At 33.4% G+C, this 15,812-nt stretch overlaps 2 protein-coding genes across 2 annotated transcripts; one reads left to right on the forward strand and one right to left on the reverse strand.

Moving 5' to 3' along the window:
* Positions 1–5,788: 5,788 nt before the first annotated feature.
* On the reverse strand, positions 5,789–6,621 carry LOC130818834 (dirigent protein 1-like). The gene has a single exon (XM_057685066.1). It carries the CDS (start codon positions 6,528–6,530, stop codon positions 5,910–5,912), a length of 621 nt encoding a protein of 206 aa, XP_057541049.1. The 5' UTR covers positions 6,531–6,621; the 3' UTR covers positions 5,789–5,909.
* Positions 6,622–9,010: 2,389 nt separating this feature from the next.
* On the forward strand, positions 9,011–10,872 carry LOC130817752 (uncharacterized). Its single transcript, XM_057683618.1, has 3 exons — positions 9,011–9,921; positions 10,024–10,165; positions 10,375–10,872. Exons 1-3 carry the CDS (start codon positions 9,011–9,013, stop codon positions 10,870–10,872), a joined length of 1,551 nt encoding a protein of 516 aa, XP_057539601.1.
* The last annotated feature ends 4,940 nt before the right edge of the window (positions 10,873–15,812 follow it).

The raw sequence follows: 15,812 nt of genomic DNA on the forward strand, positions 1-15,812 counted from the left end.
TATGTTTATAAATAACTTTATGGTTATAAAGCTGATAGTATAAGTCTTAGTCTTTTAGATTTCATTTATCACCTTGAGGATATAAGTGATGACTTTAAGATTAGAAGTGAGCATATGACATTAATATGATCACGTACTTTCTTAAAGTGTTCAATCAAAAAACCAAAGTGAACACTTATAGAAATTTTAATGCTGAGATTATAAGTTATCACTTTTAAGTACATGTGATTATATTAAGGTTATAAATTAATAAGTCAAGAAAGTTAGTGATCACTTTAAGATTATAAGTGAGCATTTATGTTATCAATTGGATTACTTATAGTTTTAAAGAGTTCACTTAAATTCATGAAGTTATCACACAGAGCACTTTTAATGTTTAGTTGATAAGTGATCACTTGCTTCAAGGTTACAATGCTAGTATCACTTTAAGTTATAAGTGATCACTTTAGTGTTACAAGTGATCATTTTAAGGCTCAATATACACTAGTGAAAAAAACCTCATTTGCTGCGGTTTTTTGGCCATTTTTTGCTGCGGTTTTGGTCCCCAGCAATAGTGATAGCAGCAAATGTCCTACTTTAAATGCTGCGGTTAAAAACCGCAGCAAAAAAGGGCATTATTTGCTGCGGTCAAAACAAAACCGCAGAAAATAAGAAGGGGTATTTGCTGCGGTCAGAGGCAAAACCGCAGCAAATAAGGAGGGCATTATTTGTTGCGGTTTTGCCTCTGACCGCAACAAATACTTCTATTTTTTTTTCTTTTTTCATTTTATCCTTATAATAATCCAATAATTATACAATGTAATAACAGTGATTAATTCAATGATAATCACTGATAATCAACAATAATCTCTTTGTAATAATAAACTCTCGCTCGTATATATAATATAATATTATGTACGTACATATACATATAAGTGTTTAGTTAAATTCATGAAGTTATCACACAGAGCACTTTTAATGTTTATTTGATAAGTGATCACTTGCTTTAAGGTTACAATGCAAGTGATCACTTTAAGTTATAAGTGATCACTTTAGTGTTACAAGTGATCATTTTAAGGCTCAATATAATCTCTTTGAATGGTTTGTCTTTATATTGATTTTTTAATAATGTAAGGCAAAGGGTCTAGCATAATTTTTGAGTGCTCATTCTTCTTGTAAAATTCTTAAAGTGATGATTCTGAAGTTAAAGTAATCACTAACTTCAGAGTGATCACTTTAAGATTATAATAATTGATCACTTTAAGGTGTTATGTTATCAATTTAAGGTTAGTATTCACTTTAACATTACAAATGTAAGATTATAAGTAACCACTTTTAACCTTTTAACTATTTAATTTTAAGAAATTTGTGATGTGTGTAAGACAGTATATATGATCACTTTAAGGTTTTAAGCATTATTTACTTAGAAATCATTGAAGTGAGCCCTTATATGTGAAAATTAAAAATACTCTAACTCATCACCTTAAGATGGTAAATGAACAATTTAAGAATATAAGCGATCGCTTAAGGTGATAAGTGATCACTTTAACAAGGATCTTTTGAAAGTGTGACTTTATCTTCACTTTTTTTGTTTGAAATTGTAAATTAATATATGTGAAATATGGTTATGTGTACATGATGTGCTCGTTTTAGAGCACATTTCCAACCCCATTATAGTGTCAAGTCTCGTGATTTTACATTGATTTTATACACATTACATATTGTCTTACCTTATTCTTGTCTCCGAGGTACTTTAAGGTCATTTTAGGTGTTTTGGGAGATTTCGAGGTCAAATAGCGTGAGTTCGAGGCTTAGAAACTATTACCGAGGATGAGAGACGCATATCAGAAATTTGGCACGCATTACAAGTCACCCCAAGGGCCTCGCAAAGTTCAAAGGCCTTCTGATACTCCACAGACACATTTTGCAAATGATTGAAGGCATTCGATCGAACGTAGCTCTCATTCAGTCAAATGATGCGCTGCTCAAGCGATGAGCCCCAATTCGAGCGAATGGGAGGGATTTACTTGGTTGCTTGGCTTGGAAAGTTTTTGGAAATGGCGAATGGTGCCCCGTTCAGTCAAATGGGGACAACTTGGGCGAATGCTTTAATGATTCGGGTGAATGAATCATTGAGCACCAAGATTGATGCTCACACTTACTATTTACCCCGAATCAAGCTCATTCGGGTGAATGCTTATACTTTCGGGCAAATAGCCTATACCATTCGAGTGAATGGAGCTCCTGCTGCGCGTATTCAATTTTCTTCGCAAGTTAAAACCTAAGGATATTTTAGGGCTTTGAAGGAACTTTGTTCTTAACCTATTTAAACCCCTAATTTCTATGTAAAACCCTATGCCTACTTTGAGAGCTCTTGCCTCAACTTAGAACACCAAACCTCTTTATTGCTTTCCTTTCATTTATGCTCTAGTGTAGATTTTAAGCTTTCTCTATTGCTTTCCATTACATTCAAGCATTGTATTTTGGATTCAAATTGTTCTTTCATTCAAGCATTTGGTTTATGTAAGTTTTATTCCTCTTTATTGATTTTATGTCTTTCAATATCTTCACTTAATGTTTCTTGCTTTCATCGCACTTGGTAGAGTAGTTATTGCTTGGTTTACATTTATTGTTTCCCTTGTTCTTCAATATTACTATTGTTATCATTTACTGCTTTCATTATCGTTCTCTTACTCATTTTCATTCAAGTTCCTTAATGCTTTCAATAATGTCTTTGCTCATTTCATTTGCCCTAGTTATTATCACAATGTGTGAGTAGTTCTCTTAGGGGTTTGGTTTGGTGAAACCCTAAGATTGGTCTTGTTCTTCATGTGTTGGGTTAGGGTTTAAGATTGTTGATGATTGGTTGATTGATATTCGATGTGAATCATGTTACTAATATTTTTGATCTTGGTAGGCATACGATCCCATCACTATATATACTATTTAAAATCTAGATCGCTTATCTATTTTTAGATCGCAAAACCGTAAAATAGTATATTATATGATTTGAATAACCATGCTACTAAAAGTAAAAAAAATTACTTTAAAACCATGAGACAAAATAAATGTGTAAAAACTTAGAAAATAATTATGTCTACGGAGGAGAAGCAGCAGAGGCTCTTGAGGAGGTTGATGATTTTTCCCGAAATAAGAGCTAAATTAGAGTTTAAATCCAATACTCAAACTCTAATATTAATTTTAATGAACATAACAATATTTGAAGGAAATAAAAATGCAAACAATAACACAAGTATTTACGAGGTTCACCGAATGTAGGTTACGTCATCGAAGGTGTGTAATATCTTTCTTTATGCTATAACAACGGAGTTTTAGCAACTCTTACAATGATGGATTACAATTGAGAGTAAAAGAAATTAAGACTATGTGTTTATGCTAAGCGTTTCTGTTTGATAATTACAAATGAGCTCATAAGCTCTCTATATATAGAGCTAATTACATTAATGATAATGCATACTTAAGTCTAAGAATTAATAAGAATAAAACAACCCCAAGTGAATAAAACTATGCAACGACCAAAACAGGATCCTATGCTGCTTCCATGGACTGCTCGTTCGAGCCATATCCTGCTCATTCGAGTAGATGCACAAATTAGGCTATTGGTTGCGGACTTCTGAACTACTTATTCGAGTCATTGAGTGCTTGTTCGGGCATGCTACAGCTGAAGCTTCGGTTTGCTACTCAACTCCACGCTCGTTCAAGGTAAGACTTATACATTGAGTGCCTTGTTCAAGGCGCATGGAACGGAATCTGAACTTGGGTCCTCAAAACTCCTCATTAAAGTAAATTTATCATTTCATTAACATACTCTATTATAACCCATATGTAAGACTTCATCAATACACCCATAACTTCATACAATAATCACCAACTTAAACACACTTATCAACACACACATCAAGACATCCATAGGAGTTCACATCTCTACGCAAACATCAATACATAGACTTAATTTGGTGCACTCAAGTCACCATTTACTTCAACATGTCCAATGTCGTCCGGAGGAGGGATGAATGGATTAACTAGAGGAGGTGACGATAAGAGGAAGTCTATCGTCTACTGCATTTAATTCTTCATCGGATCAATGATTTAATAAAAATCAAAATGAATTTCACTATTCAAAAGTCTAGTAGAGTTAATAAACGTTAGTTATCGAATACTTATAAGTAGCAGACCCAATTTAGGTGGCGGGATTGCATATGCAACCCCATTAAAAAAATTTTAAGAAAGTAGTACCTAGGTCTCAAACTCATAACCTATTGCCAAATATGGATAATTAATCCCACTTCAATACCACTAGGCTACCAAACTCACATTTGATGATTTGAAATTTTAATCATATTAATACTTTATGAGAGCAATTACATTTAATACTTATTAAAGGAGGAAATTAGTGACTATACAGTTTCCTTCTATCATTTCGATTCTGCTGTTGCCGCTTGTCGATAGTCTGCAGCCTAATGAGCCGCCTTTTCACGTCTGCACTAGCCAACATTATTTTCGAATTCCAACAACCCACAGCCCATAATTATATTAGGTAAAATTATTGAAATTGAGTTAGAATTTAGAAATTAATTAAGTTTTGTATTGTGAATATAAGTATGTTGGATTTGGGTATACTTTAATTTGCTTTAAATTATGATAAAATCAATTTCATTTGTGTATGATTTGGTATTATTTGTTTTAATTCTTTATGAATTAGAATTTTAATTTGCTTAAAATTATGATAATTTCAATTATATTTACTTTAGATTATGATAATTTCAATTATATTTACTTTAAATTATGATAATTTCAATTTAGAATTAGAATTTGTATTTGTATTTGTGTATGATTTCATTGATTGTTATTCATGAATAAAATTAAAAAGCACCATTTAATTACAACTTTAATTAACTTATATAGTATCAAGTTTATTTTATAATTTTGTTATAATGATTTTAGGATGAAGTTATTAAAAGATTCAACTATTATAAAATTGTTACATAGAGAGAGCGTGAAGAATATACGGGAACTCCTTCTCAAACACTAAATTCATATCAAAAACCTATTTCAACTTCTACCCCAATTCCCACAGCATTTAAAGAACCAACACCTACACCATATATATTTTTGTGACAATTTAAAAATATGAAACCTCGTCGTAATCAACTTATTTAAAGGTAAAAATTAAGATTGAAGGACTCTTTTGCACTTGAGACTAGGTGATCAAGAAATGCTCAGTTTGTTATTATAACAGAACAATTGAGTTTACTTATGTTATAGTATTTTAAGTTATGCTTTACTTGTTAATGAAAATCAAGTATGCTTTACTTGTTAATGAGAATGAAAATGCTTTTATTAAGCTCGCAATTCCATATTTCAAATATTAGGTCCGCCATTGAATTGTTGATAAGCTTTTGTTAAATGTTGTTTTTGTTGTTTTGACTTTCAAGTTGTATTTTTAGCATTCATATAAAAAAGTGAAGCTTGTTCACACCTTTGGCTCAGGGGGTTTGTCCGATTTTAATTTCCTTAGGTTTCGATATTTTTTTTTTTTTTTTTTTTTTTTTTTTTAACCATTTTTGAATGTGTGTTGTGTTGGTTCCCAATCCATAAATGCTATGGGTGGGGATCGGATATATCTTAATTAAATAATGGTTCATCTTTCACCTAATGGTGTTGTTCTTCTTTTACTTTTAATTTGTGTTGAGCTATTTTTCATGATAAATATATATTTTAGAAAAATAAATGTTTTCCTTTTTCCATTAATTTCATACACAAGTTGTTATGAATTAAATTCACCAGAAGCATAAGAAGCATTTGATCTTCCACATAACAAAATAAAGGTACAAGCCTACAAGGTAAGCATGGCAACATGAAGTTGTATATAGTAGAAGCTAATAGACATTAAGCAAACACCATATAACTCAATGCATTAAAGAAGTATCATGAATATGATGCAAAACAAACACATTGTACTCAGAAACAGCCACCCCAGTTTTAAGGTCATACTTGTATGTCTTAGCCAAAGCATATCCTCGAGCTAGACGGAAAACACCACTCCCACCTACAATTGGCATCTCCCTCTGCTTCTCAGAAACCCGATATCGGCCCAAGATACTAATACTACTCCCATTATATATGTTGTCTGTGAACGTAAATGTGATGGTCATTATCAAGCTTGATTCAGTGTGAGAAGATTCACCATACATCCCCTGAGCTCTACCAACCAGTTTGGAGCTGATTTCAGGACCTTCAGTTAAAGGGTCATCAGCCATAACAAGGGTACCAAACCCAATTGTGGTTTGGTTTTCTGGCCTTGCTATGATGATTGCTGTTGGATGCTTTCCATTTGGTATGTCATGGAAGTAAAAATGGAGTTTGGTTAGTTTTGGGGGTGATTTTACTACAGATTCTTCAGAAAAATGAGCTTGTGTTATGGTATTCAATGAAAGGGTGATTATCAAGATGAGTGCTGATGAGACTATGTTGTGGATTTGCAGGGCCATTGTTTTCTGATCGATGTGTATTGTGTATATGGCTCGCATCAGTAAACTCGTGTTTATGTAGCGTCAGTAAATCAACTCAGTCAAAAGATCAAGATGATGTTAAAATTCTATAATATATTATATTCTAACGCTTTCTATAGAGATGTTTTATTAAATCTGCATGTCTTTTTATATATGCTTTTGATGATGAAATTGTAAATTAAGGTGTTGTCCTTAGATTTTTTTTTTTGGTAAAAAATTAATGCATTAAAATATTTCTAATGATAAGACCTTTTAAAAAAAATGTGACTCCTAATTTTTAGCAGAATTTATAATCTATCGAAAAAAAAAGTATCACGTAATCATTTATTATAACATGAAGTGGAATATTAATCCATTTTACAAAGCTCTTATAGTATGATATGTAAGACTTAAAAAAAGTACTAATATGTACTCCTTTGTCCTACCAAATTTGTCACCCTTTATTTTCTTATAATTCCTTCTTACTAAATTTGTTTTATTTCTATTTTTTAGTTATGTGCGACAATCTTTTTTTATTCTTATTCACACTTTTATCAGACTGTTTGATTTACTTAGTTTAACATTTTTCATTGTTAATATCATATCCATTTTAATAATAATATGTTTGTTTCTTTAAATTTGCATTATATGATGTAAAAAGGTGTTAGCTATTTAAGTTATAAAGCGCTTGCTTACAAGTACAAATAAAGTAATATAACAATTAAATTGAAAACAGACAAATAAAAAGTGTAAATTAGCGAGGTAATTTCCCTATGGAGAAATTAGACTTTTAACTAAAATAAAAATTAAAATAAAATTAATTTAAGAGCAGGAGTAAGTACATATATTTTTTATCATACTTAATTCCACTGAAATTACTACAAAAACTGAGATATTTGTCTCACAATACATCAGTATTAATAGAATCTTAAATAAACAGAAAAATACAACATATTCCAAGCCCCACCGGTTGATTTCATGTGTAGTGGATTCTAAGTGAAGGAATGAAAATAGGAAAAAGAGCACTTTTGCACTCAAGTGTTTGTCTACCCTACCGACAAAAATCAACCCGCGTGCTGTCTTTGTGTGGAAAAGACTTTTTATTGAATTCTATTAATGATAATTCAAATTAAAATATTATAATGTTAATATGTGATTTTGAAGGATTTTAAAGGCTGAAGATGTATAATTAGACATGAAAAAGTATAAAAAAATTTATATGATAAACCAAAGCGTAACTACATTGTTTGAGAAACCAACCAATTCAAGTGTAAATGTAAATGCTATAAAATTATAATAAATCAATTGCTTGTTCAAGTATTGAAATATACCTTTAAGCAATACCGTTGTAGTCCTTTGAAGTGAAAGTAGAAGATGGACGAATGCTCTCAAAACTATTATCGGATTTAAATCCAAAATCGATTGGAGATATATCATCATTGACTTTATTTATTATAAGTCACTGATGAAGCTCTAAGTTATTTTATGGAACAAAATCGTTATATATCATCATTGAACTATTACTATAAACGGCCGACAAGAAATCAATTTTTCAATCAACTATATGATTCTAAATTCTTGAATACAAAAATCCTTTTTGGCTAAAACAAAAAGTCCCAATTGGCTAACACAATCAAAAAAAAGTCATGGGCCGGGAAACCTTGTGCACAAAATTCTTGACTTTTTAGTATATTATAAACATTACAATAACGACCTTGGGTATCAAATACCAAATCTGCAACTACTTGTTGTCGTACTAATGGCATCCGCTTGGCGATGCCCGAATAAAAATATACCGTAACCACAACTTGACCATAATTTCTAGCAGAAACTTTAATTGTAGACCTTGAACTCTTAGGGACTGCTTTCATCACTAAAAAGCCAATGCCAAACACCCAAAGAATCTTGCCTCTAGACAACTTGAGCATACACGAACATCTTCTCAAAGGTGGATTGCTCAAATGAGGAAAGTGTTAAATAATGTAATCTAGAAAAATCTAGGGAGTAATGTATCAAGAAGTAAATAAAAAAAATTCTATGATATCCTAGAACTATCTAGACTAACACTCTAAAGCTAATAATCTAGAACTATCTACAAGTTGTAGAAAAGACTAGAAACATAATGATGGTGAAAGCACCAACATAGAAGCACTATATATATGTGTTGCATGCTCTCATTTGTAAGCCAAGCCACATAATACAAAAAACCCTTTTTCACAAAAGCCATCAACTCTCCTCTTTATTTTTCTTACTAGCATCTTCAATATTTATTAATCAAAATCAATAATCCACTACAACTTCCGCATATTAATTCTAACATTTGGTATCAAGAGCCACTAATCCAAAGCCTTTTTTTTTTCAATCATATATCATCCAAATTTCATATCAATACCAACTCCACATATATATAAATGGCCTCCCCTAACCCCAATTCAAACACAAACACAAACATATTTAATCCCCAAGTTGATTGGGTACCTATATTTAAAGGGGAGAAATTTGATCAATGGAGCATGCAAATGAAATCAATTTTCATTACCCAAGATATATGGGAAATTATTCAAGATGGTTATAAACAACCCAAAGATGCCAATGAAGAGGCTTCTTGGGATGACACTAAAAAGTGTCAATACAAGCAAAACAAAAGAAGGGATCATTATGCCTTCTCTATAATATATCGTGGAGTAGATGAGACGATCCTACCAACAATCATGACCGCCACAACTGCAAAGGAGACATGGAGCACTTTGGAGACAAAATATCGAGGCTCGGAAAAGGTAATACTCTTCAAACTACAATCTTTATGGGGTCAATTTGATAGTATGCAAATGACCGATAATGAGTCAATTCAATCATATACCGACCGAGTCTCAAATATTGTTAACCAAATTCGATCCAATGGAGACACCATTGAAGATGTTAAAATAATTCGAAAAATATTAAGAACTTTAACCAAAAAATTTGATCATATTGTGGCTGCTATAGAAGAATCTAATAAAGATTTAAGTTCACTCACCATGACTGAATTAATGGGCTCTTTATTAGCACATGAAGAAAGAATGCGTAAATTTGAAGAGCAACCAATTGAACAAGCTTTTCAGGCTAAATTAAAATTTTCTAATAATGGAAAAAATATAAATGGCCACGGTAATAATTTTCAACCAAAAAAGGGAAATTTTAACAACCGTGGTAGGGGGAGAGGAAATCATAAAAATCAAGGGAGCCGAGATAACAACTCTTATTGCATATTATGCAAGAAAAACAATCATAATACAAGAGATTGTCGGTACAAATGCAAAAGATGTACTCGACACTCTCATTTTGAAAAAGATTGTTATTTCCGGCAAAAGGAAGAGGCTAATTTCACAGAAAATAATGATCAATTATTTTACACATGTCTGAATGCTCAAGAAGAGCAAACTGACACATGGTACATCGATAGTGGTTGCTCCAACCACATGACCGGAAAAAAAAATTCATTTGCTAATCTTGATGAAAATATAAAATCACAAATAACACTTGGTGATGGGAGTAACCAAGTAGTTGCCGGAAAAGGAACAATTGTTGTTAAAACAAAAAACGGCTCCTCTAAATTCATCCCCGATGTCTTTTATGTCCCTGGGCTAGCACAAAATTTGTTAAGTGTGGGTCAGTTAGTCCAAAAAGGTTATATGGTAAAATTTGATAATAATCAATGCCACATATATGATAAGAAAAAGGGGCAATTAATCACTACCACTAAAATGGCTCCAAATAAAATTTTTCCATTTAAAATGCAATTGGAGTTTAATACTGCCCTAAGTACAATGGTGAATGAATCCGAATTGTGGCATTTGAGATTCGGACATTTAAATTTTGACAGTTTAGAACTGTTAAAAAATAGAGAAATGGTGATTGGGCTACACCAATCACTAATGAAAAGAAAATTTGTGAGGGTTATATCTATGGCAAAATGCATAGATCACCATTCCCAACCTCATCATGGAGGGCTAGAGCTCCATTAGAGCTTGTCCATGCTGATATATGGGGTCCTACCAGGAATCCGTCTCTTGGCGGAAAAAGATACTTTCTGTTGATTGTGGATGATTTTTCACGCATGATGTGGGTGTATTTCTTGGAGAAAAAATCAGAAGCATTATCCCACTTCATGCAATTTAAAGCCCTAACAGAAAAACAAAGTGGGCATTCAATAAAGGTTCTAAGAATCGATCGTGGGGGAGAATTCACAAGCAATGAATTCAACAAATTTTGTAAACAACACGGCATCAAAAAGGAGCTCACAATCAGACGCACACCACAACAAAATGGTGTTGCAGAAAGGAGAAACAGGACAATTGCTGAAATGGCTCGGAGTATGATGCAAGGAAAAAAATCTGCCTAAACATTTTTGGGCAGAAGCTGTCCACACAGCTATTTACATACTTAACAGGTCTCCCACAAAAGCGGTAAGAAGCATGACGCCGTATGAAGCTTGGCACAAAAGAAAGCCAAGGGTTGAGCACCTCAAAGTTTTCGGGTGCATTGCATATGCCTACGTCCCGAAGGAGAATCGGGATAAGCTACACGGAAAAGGAGAAAAATGTATCTTCATTGGATACAGTGACGAGTCTAAAGGATATCGTCTCTATCAGCCCGAATCCAAGGAGTTGATCATCTCCAGAGATGTCATATTCGATGAAAAGGCGCAATGGCAATGGAACGAGAACGATGTTGAAGTTCCAGTAGAAGTCATTCCACCACCAAGCCCAGATGAAGGAGAAGATCCAATTCAGTCACCAACTCAATCATCTGCAAGTCCATCACCATCAACCAATCCAGGAACACCATCAAGGAGCCCAAAAAGTCCATCTACATCACAAAGCTCAAGGTTGGAGCCAAGTCACTCAAGCCCAGCTCAACAAGTTCGAAGATCACAACGAGATCGATGTCCACCAAGCTACTTGGAAGATTATCAATGCAATCACACCATCATGGCACTCTTTATAGGAGAACCACAAAACTTTGAAGAAGCAGCTCAAGAAGAAAGATGGATCGAAGCCATGAACGAGGAGATTAAGATGACAGAAAAGAACGACACATGGGAGCTTGTTGACAAACCTCAAGACAAGGACGTGATTGGTCTCAGATGGGTTTACAAGATCAAGCACAATGAAGATGGCTCCATTCAAAAGTACAAAGCTCGTCTAGTTGCAAAAGGATACTCACAGCAGCCTGGAATTGACTTCAACGAGACATATGCTCCAGTTGTCCGTATGGAGACAATCAGGTCAGTCCTAGCTCTAGCAGCTCAATTTAAATTGCAAGTTTATCAATTAGATGTCAAATCAGCATTTCTCAATGGGGAGCTAGAAGAAGAGGTATATGTCGAACAACCTCAAGGATATATAATCAAAGGAAAAGAAGATAAGGTGTATCGCCTTCGAAAAGCCCTCTATGGGCTCAAGCAAGCCCCTCGGGCCTGGAACAGCAAAATCGATGGATATCTTCTCCAAAATGGCTTTGTAAAAAGCCCAAATGAGCCATCACTCTATATCAAGACCCAAGGGCCAAAGTTTCTCATCTTATGCCTATACGTAGATGATCTAATCTACACAGGCACCGATCTGAGGATGATAGAAGACTTCAAAAAGACAATGATGTCAGAATATGAAATGACAGACCTCGGAGCTATGAAGTACTTCCTTGGCATGCAAGTCAAGCAAAGTCTAGGTAAAATATTTCTCTCACAAGAAAAATATGTCGAGGATATGCTCAAAAAATTCAACATGAGCGATTGTAAGCAATGGCTACACCAATGGCTACAAATGAGAAGCTCTCAAAGAATGATGGAAAAGAAAAGGTGGATGCATCAATCTACCGAAGTTTAGTCGGATCTCTCATATATCTTACAAATACAAGACCAGACATCGTTCATGCAGTCAGCATCATCTCAAGGTTTATGAGTGAGCCAAGCAAAGCTCACTTAGCAGCAGCCAAGAGGATACTCAGGTATATCAAAGGAACAAAAAGCTATGGGATAATGTACGAGTCCGAAGCAGACTACAAGCTCATAGGCTACACGGATAGTGACTGGGCAGGAAGCATCGACGATCGAAGAAGTACGAGTGGATACGTGTTCCAGCTAGGGTCCAAGTCTATCTCATGGTCATCAAAGAAACAAGCTACGGTAGCACTATCATCATTAGAAGCAGAATACGTATCAGCGACAAGCGCGGCATGTGAAGCAGTTTGGCTAAGAAGAATCCTAAAAGATCTACAACAAAAGACAGAAGATGCAACTACCATTTATTGTGACAATATGTCAGCAATAGCCATGACAAAGAATCCAGTCTTCCATAGTCGCACAAAGCATATTGAGATACGACACCACTTCATTCGTGAATTGGTCGAGAAACAAGAGATCAAGCTAAAATTCTGCAAGACAGAGGAGCAACTCGCAGACATATTTACCAAGGCACTTCCAACAGAAAAGTTCATCAAATTCAGAAGACAGCTAGGAGTCCAAGATTTTTCAGATTAAGGGGGAGTGTTAAATAATGTAATCTAGAAAAATCTAGGGAGTAATGTATCAAGAAGTAAGTAAAAAAAATTCTATGATATCCTAGAACTATCTAGACTAACACTCTAAAGCTAATAATCTAGAACTATCTACAAGTTGTAGAAAAGACTAGAAACATAATGATGGTGAAAGCACCAACATAGAAGCACTATATATATGTGTTGCATGCTCTCATTTGTAAGCCAAGCCACATAATACAAAAAACCCTTTTTCACAAAAGCCATCAACTCTCCTCTTTATTTTTCTTACTAGCATCTTCGATATTTATTAATCAAAATCAATAATCCACTACAACTTCCGCATATTAATTCTAACAGAAAGGTAGACACACAGTTCCCTGAAACAATAGGAAAAGAAGTGAGTTTTAAAAACGTTGCAGAAATCAAAAATCAATTCAAGGAGCAAAGACTATCAGATCAAACAACGTTTTGGAATTTCATTGATATATTGGCAACTGATTTGAGATAATGCATAGAGGAAATGTAGCAAATAGTAACTAATTTGGAACGTAGAGAGTGTACGAATAATGTTGATCAAACTTTAATTTTCTTATGGAAAGACCAGAGCGAAATAATCATATGAAAATATATAATGAACAAAACTAACACAATAATAGCACACAAAATATAATAATGTGCATATTGAAATATGACAGATTAACAAAGCTCACTTGCATAGATTGTTTGGACTTCGGAGCAAAAGCATCTTGCAGGAAAAAATTGTTTACTGCAAAAAGTGAGCATGTGCATCACACTACACAAAAAATCAGTTATAATTGGGTGATGTTTTAAGCAACCTTAAAAAGTGTACAAAAATCAACACTAAATCAATGGAAAGCCCTCTGATGAGAATATAAGCATAACACGAAAAATATAATTTTCATCTTATGAAGATCTGTTTAGCGCTCTTTACCCTAAAAAAGAAATCTAATGATACATCTGATTTAACAGTATGAAAAATTTTGGTACCTAAAAGAGTTGTCTAATGTCATGCCAATTTCATGGAAGCTTAGAGTTCATAATGAAATAATTGTTAGTTGCAAAAAAACTAATACCAACCATGACAAATCGAAGAAAGAGTGGGGAGGGCTTGAAAGGAGAATCCTAAAAAAAACCAAAGTTTACAACCAAAACCATCCTTACCCTATTCATAGTATAAAGGGCCTCCACCATTTTTGTAAACTGGTTACGTACAACAGAAGTCACCTATTCACCAAGGAAAGCATCATGGGGTAAAAATTCAAGATCTCATGATATCACAACATGTACAAATAGTAAAAGCATTTAGTTCCAACTTCCAAAAATACTTTCTAATTTATATTTTCTCCGTTCTGAAATACTTATTATATTACGGTTATTGTCCCTATTTATCGTTCTAGATTATTTATATATTGTGATTAATGTGTAGTGTAAAAAAGAATAGTCAAACGGAATCTTATTCAAATCGTTTAATTGTATACTTTGATCATATTAATTTTTTATAACTTTTAAATGTGCATAGTTCAATATAAAAATAATCAAAATAACAGTTTAATTGTGTAAAAGTCAAATGTAGCAAGCATAATAAAACGGAGGAAGTATAAATACTTGTTTAAAAAGAAAGAATAAAAAAAAGGTGCACAAATCTTTTTCCAATCTTCCCCGTACTTACAATATGCGTCATATAAACGTCAAAGCTCTTCCTTGCTCTATTGTGGCCCAACCATGTGAGAAACCTTCTTCTCTTACACAAAATGAAAATTAAAATGAAGTAAGACGCCATTTCATGCCAACATGCCAAAAGCTTATTCACGGCTAGCAACAATTAACATCAACGGCTCCAATTACCCAAGGAGTAGGAGTAGGAGTAGGAGTAGGAGTATGAGACAAGTACCTATTTACAAATTTGGAGCAGGAGAACACAAACCCAACTGTATTCATATTGGGACTATGAGATATACCAGACTGGACATATCGAAGCTTCTTTCCTAGGCACCACTAAGTATAGTCGTCATAGCCTCTAAAACGGCCCTATGAGGGGGAATTTCATAGCATCAATAACACATTTCAATGTAAGATATCCCAACAGTTATATAAATCAAACTAAAATTGATAATGAAGATATATTTTAGAATGACTAGTAAAAATATGGAGGTGGTACTCATGTTGGGTATGGATTTAATCTATAACTTTGTGATTTGTGAATATAGATTTTTTGTAGATTTATAAACTTTTTTAGATCACGTATATGTAAACTTTTTAGATTGAAAACCAGTTTGTTTTATTTTGACATTTGTTTATTTTTTGACATTTTCTTTATAATAATATTTTATATTTTTATTATTTTAAAATGTTATTATTTATTGAAAAAAATAGATTTTTATTTCCAAAAATAAAAACAAAGCACAGGGTCAACGAGTCGCAAACTAGGTGCCCTAAACACACGGATGATGGCACCACAACCAAGCTACAAAGAGCAGCCAACAAACAAGCCCTCAAAACAACAAATAAAGATGACCTAAAACAAACAGCCTACACAAACAACAAGCAAATGACCAGGGGCGGAGTAAAAATTCATGAATTCATTTAATTCGCTATGTAATTTAAAAAATTATGATATTTTTCTAACAATTTTGTACTTTTAACATTTGACATATACTATATAGTTTATTATTAAGGCTCCCAACATGACACAAATTGTTGATTTTCATAGGTAACGTAAAGATGAAATAGTGGTTATAGAGCGGTGAAGGTGGATATGAGGTGGTGCGGTACATATGGAAA

This window comes from Amaranthus tricolor, chromosome 7 (genome assembly GCF_026212465.1).
Source record: "Amaranthus tricolor cultivar Red isolate AtriRed21 chromosome 7, ASM2621246v1, whole genome shotgun sequence".
Taxonomy (NCBI): domain Eukaryota; kingdom Viridiplantae; phylum Streptophyta; class Magnoliopsida; order Caryophyllales; family Amaranthaceae; genus Amaranthus; species Amaranthus tricolor.

Coding starts and splice junctions, on each gene's coding strand:
- LOC130817752 (XM_057683618.1), top strand. CDS start 9,011: ATGAAATCAATTTTCATTACCCAAGATATATGGGAAATTATTCAAGAT. Junction 9,922..10,023: donor GAAGAGCAAACTGACACATG/GTACATCGATAG, acceptor TGGTGATGGGAG/TAACCAAGTAGTTGCCGGAA. Junction 10,166..10,374: donor TAGTCCAAAAAGGTTATATG/GTAAAATTTGAT, acceptor GTTAAAAAATAG/AGAAATGGTGATTGGGCTAC.
- LOC130818834 (XM_057685066.1), bottom strand. CDS start 6,530: ATGCGAGCCATATACACAATACACATCGATCAGAAAACAATGGCCCTG.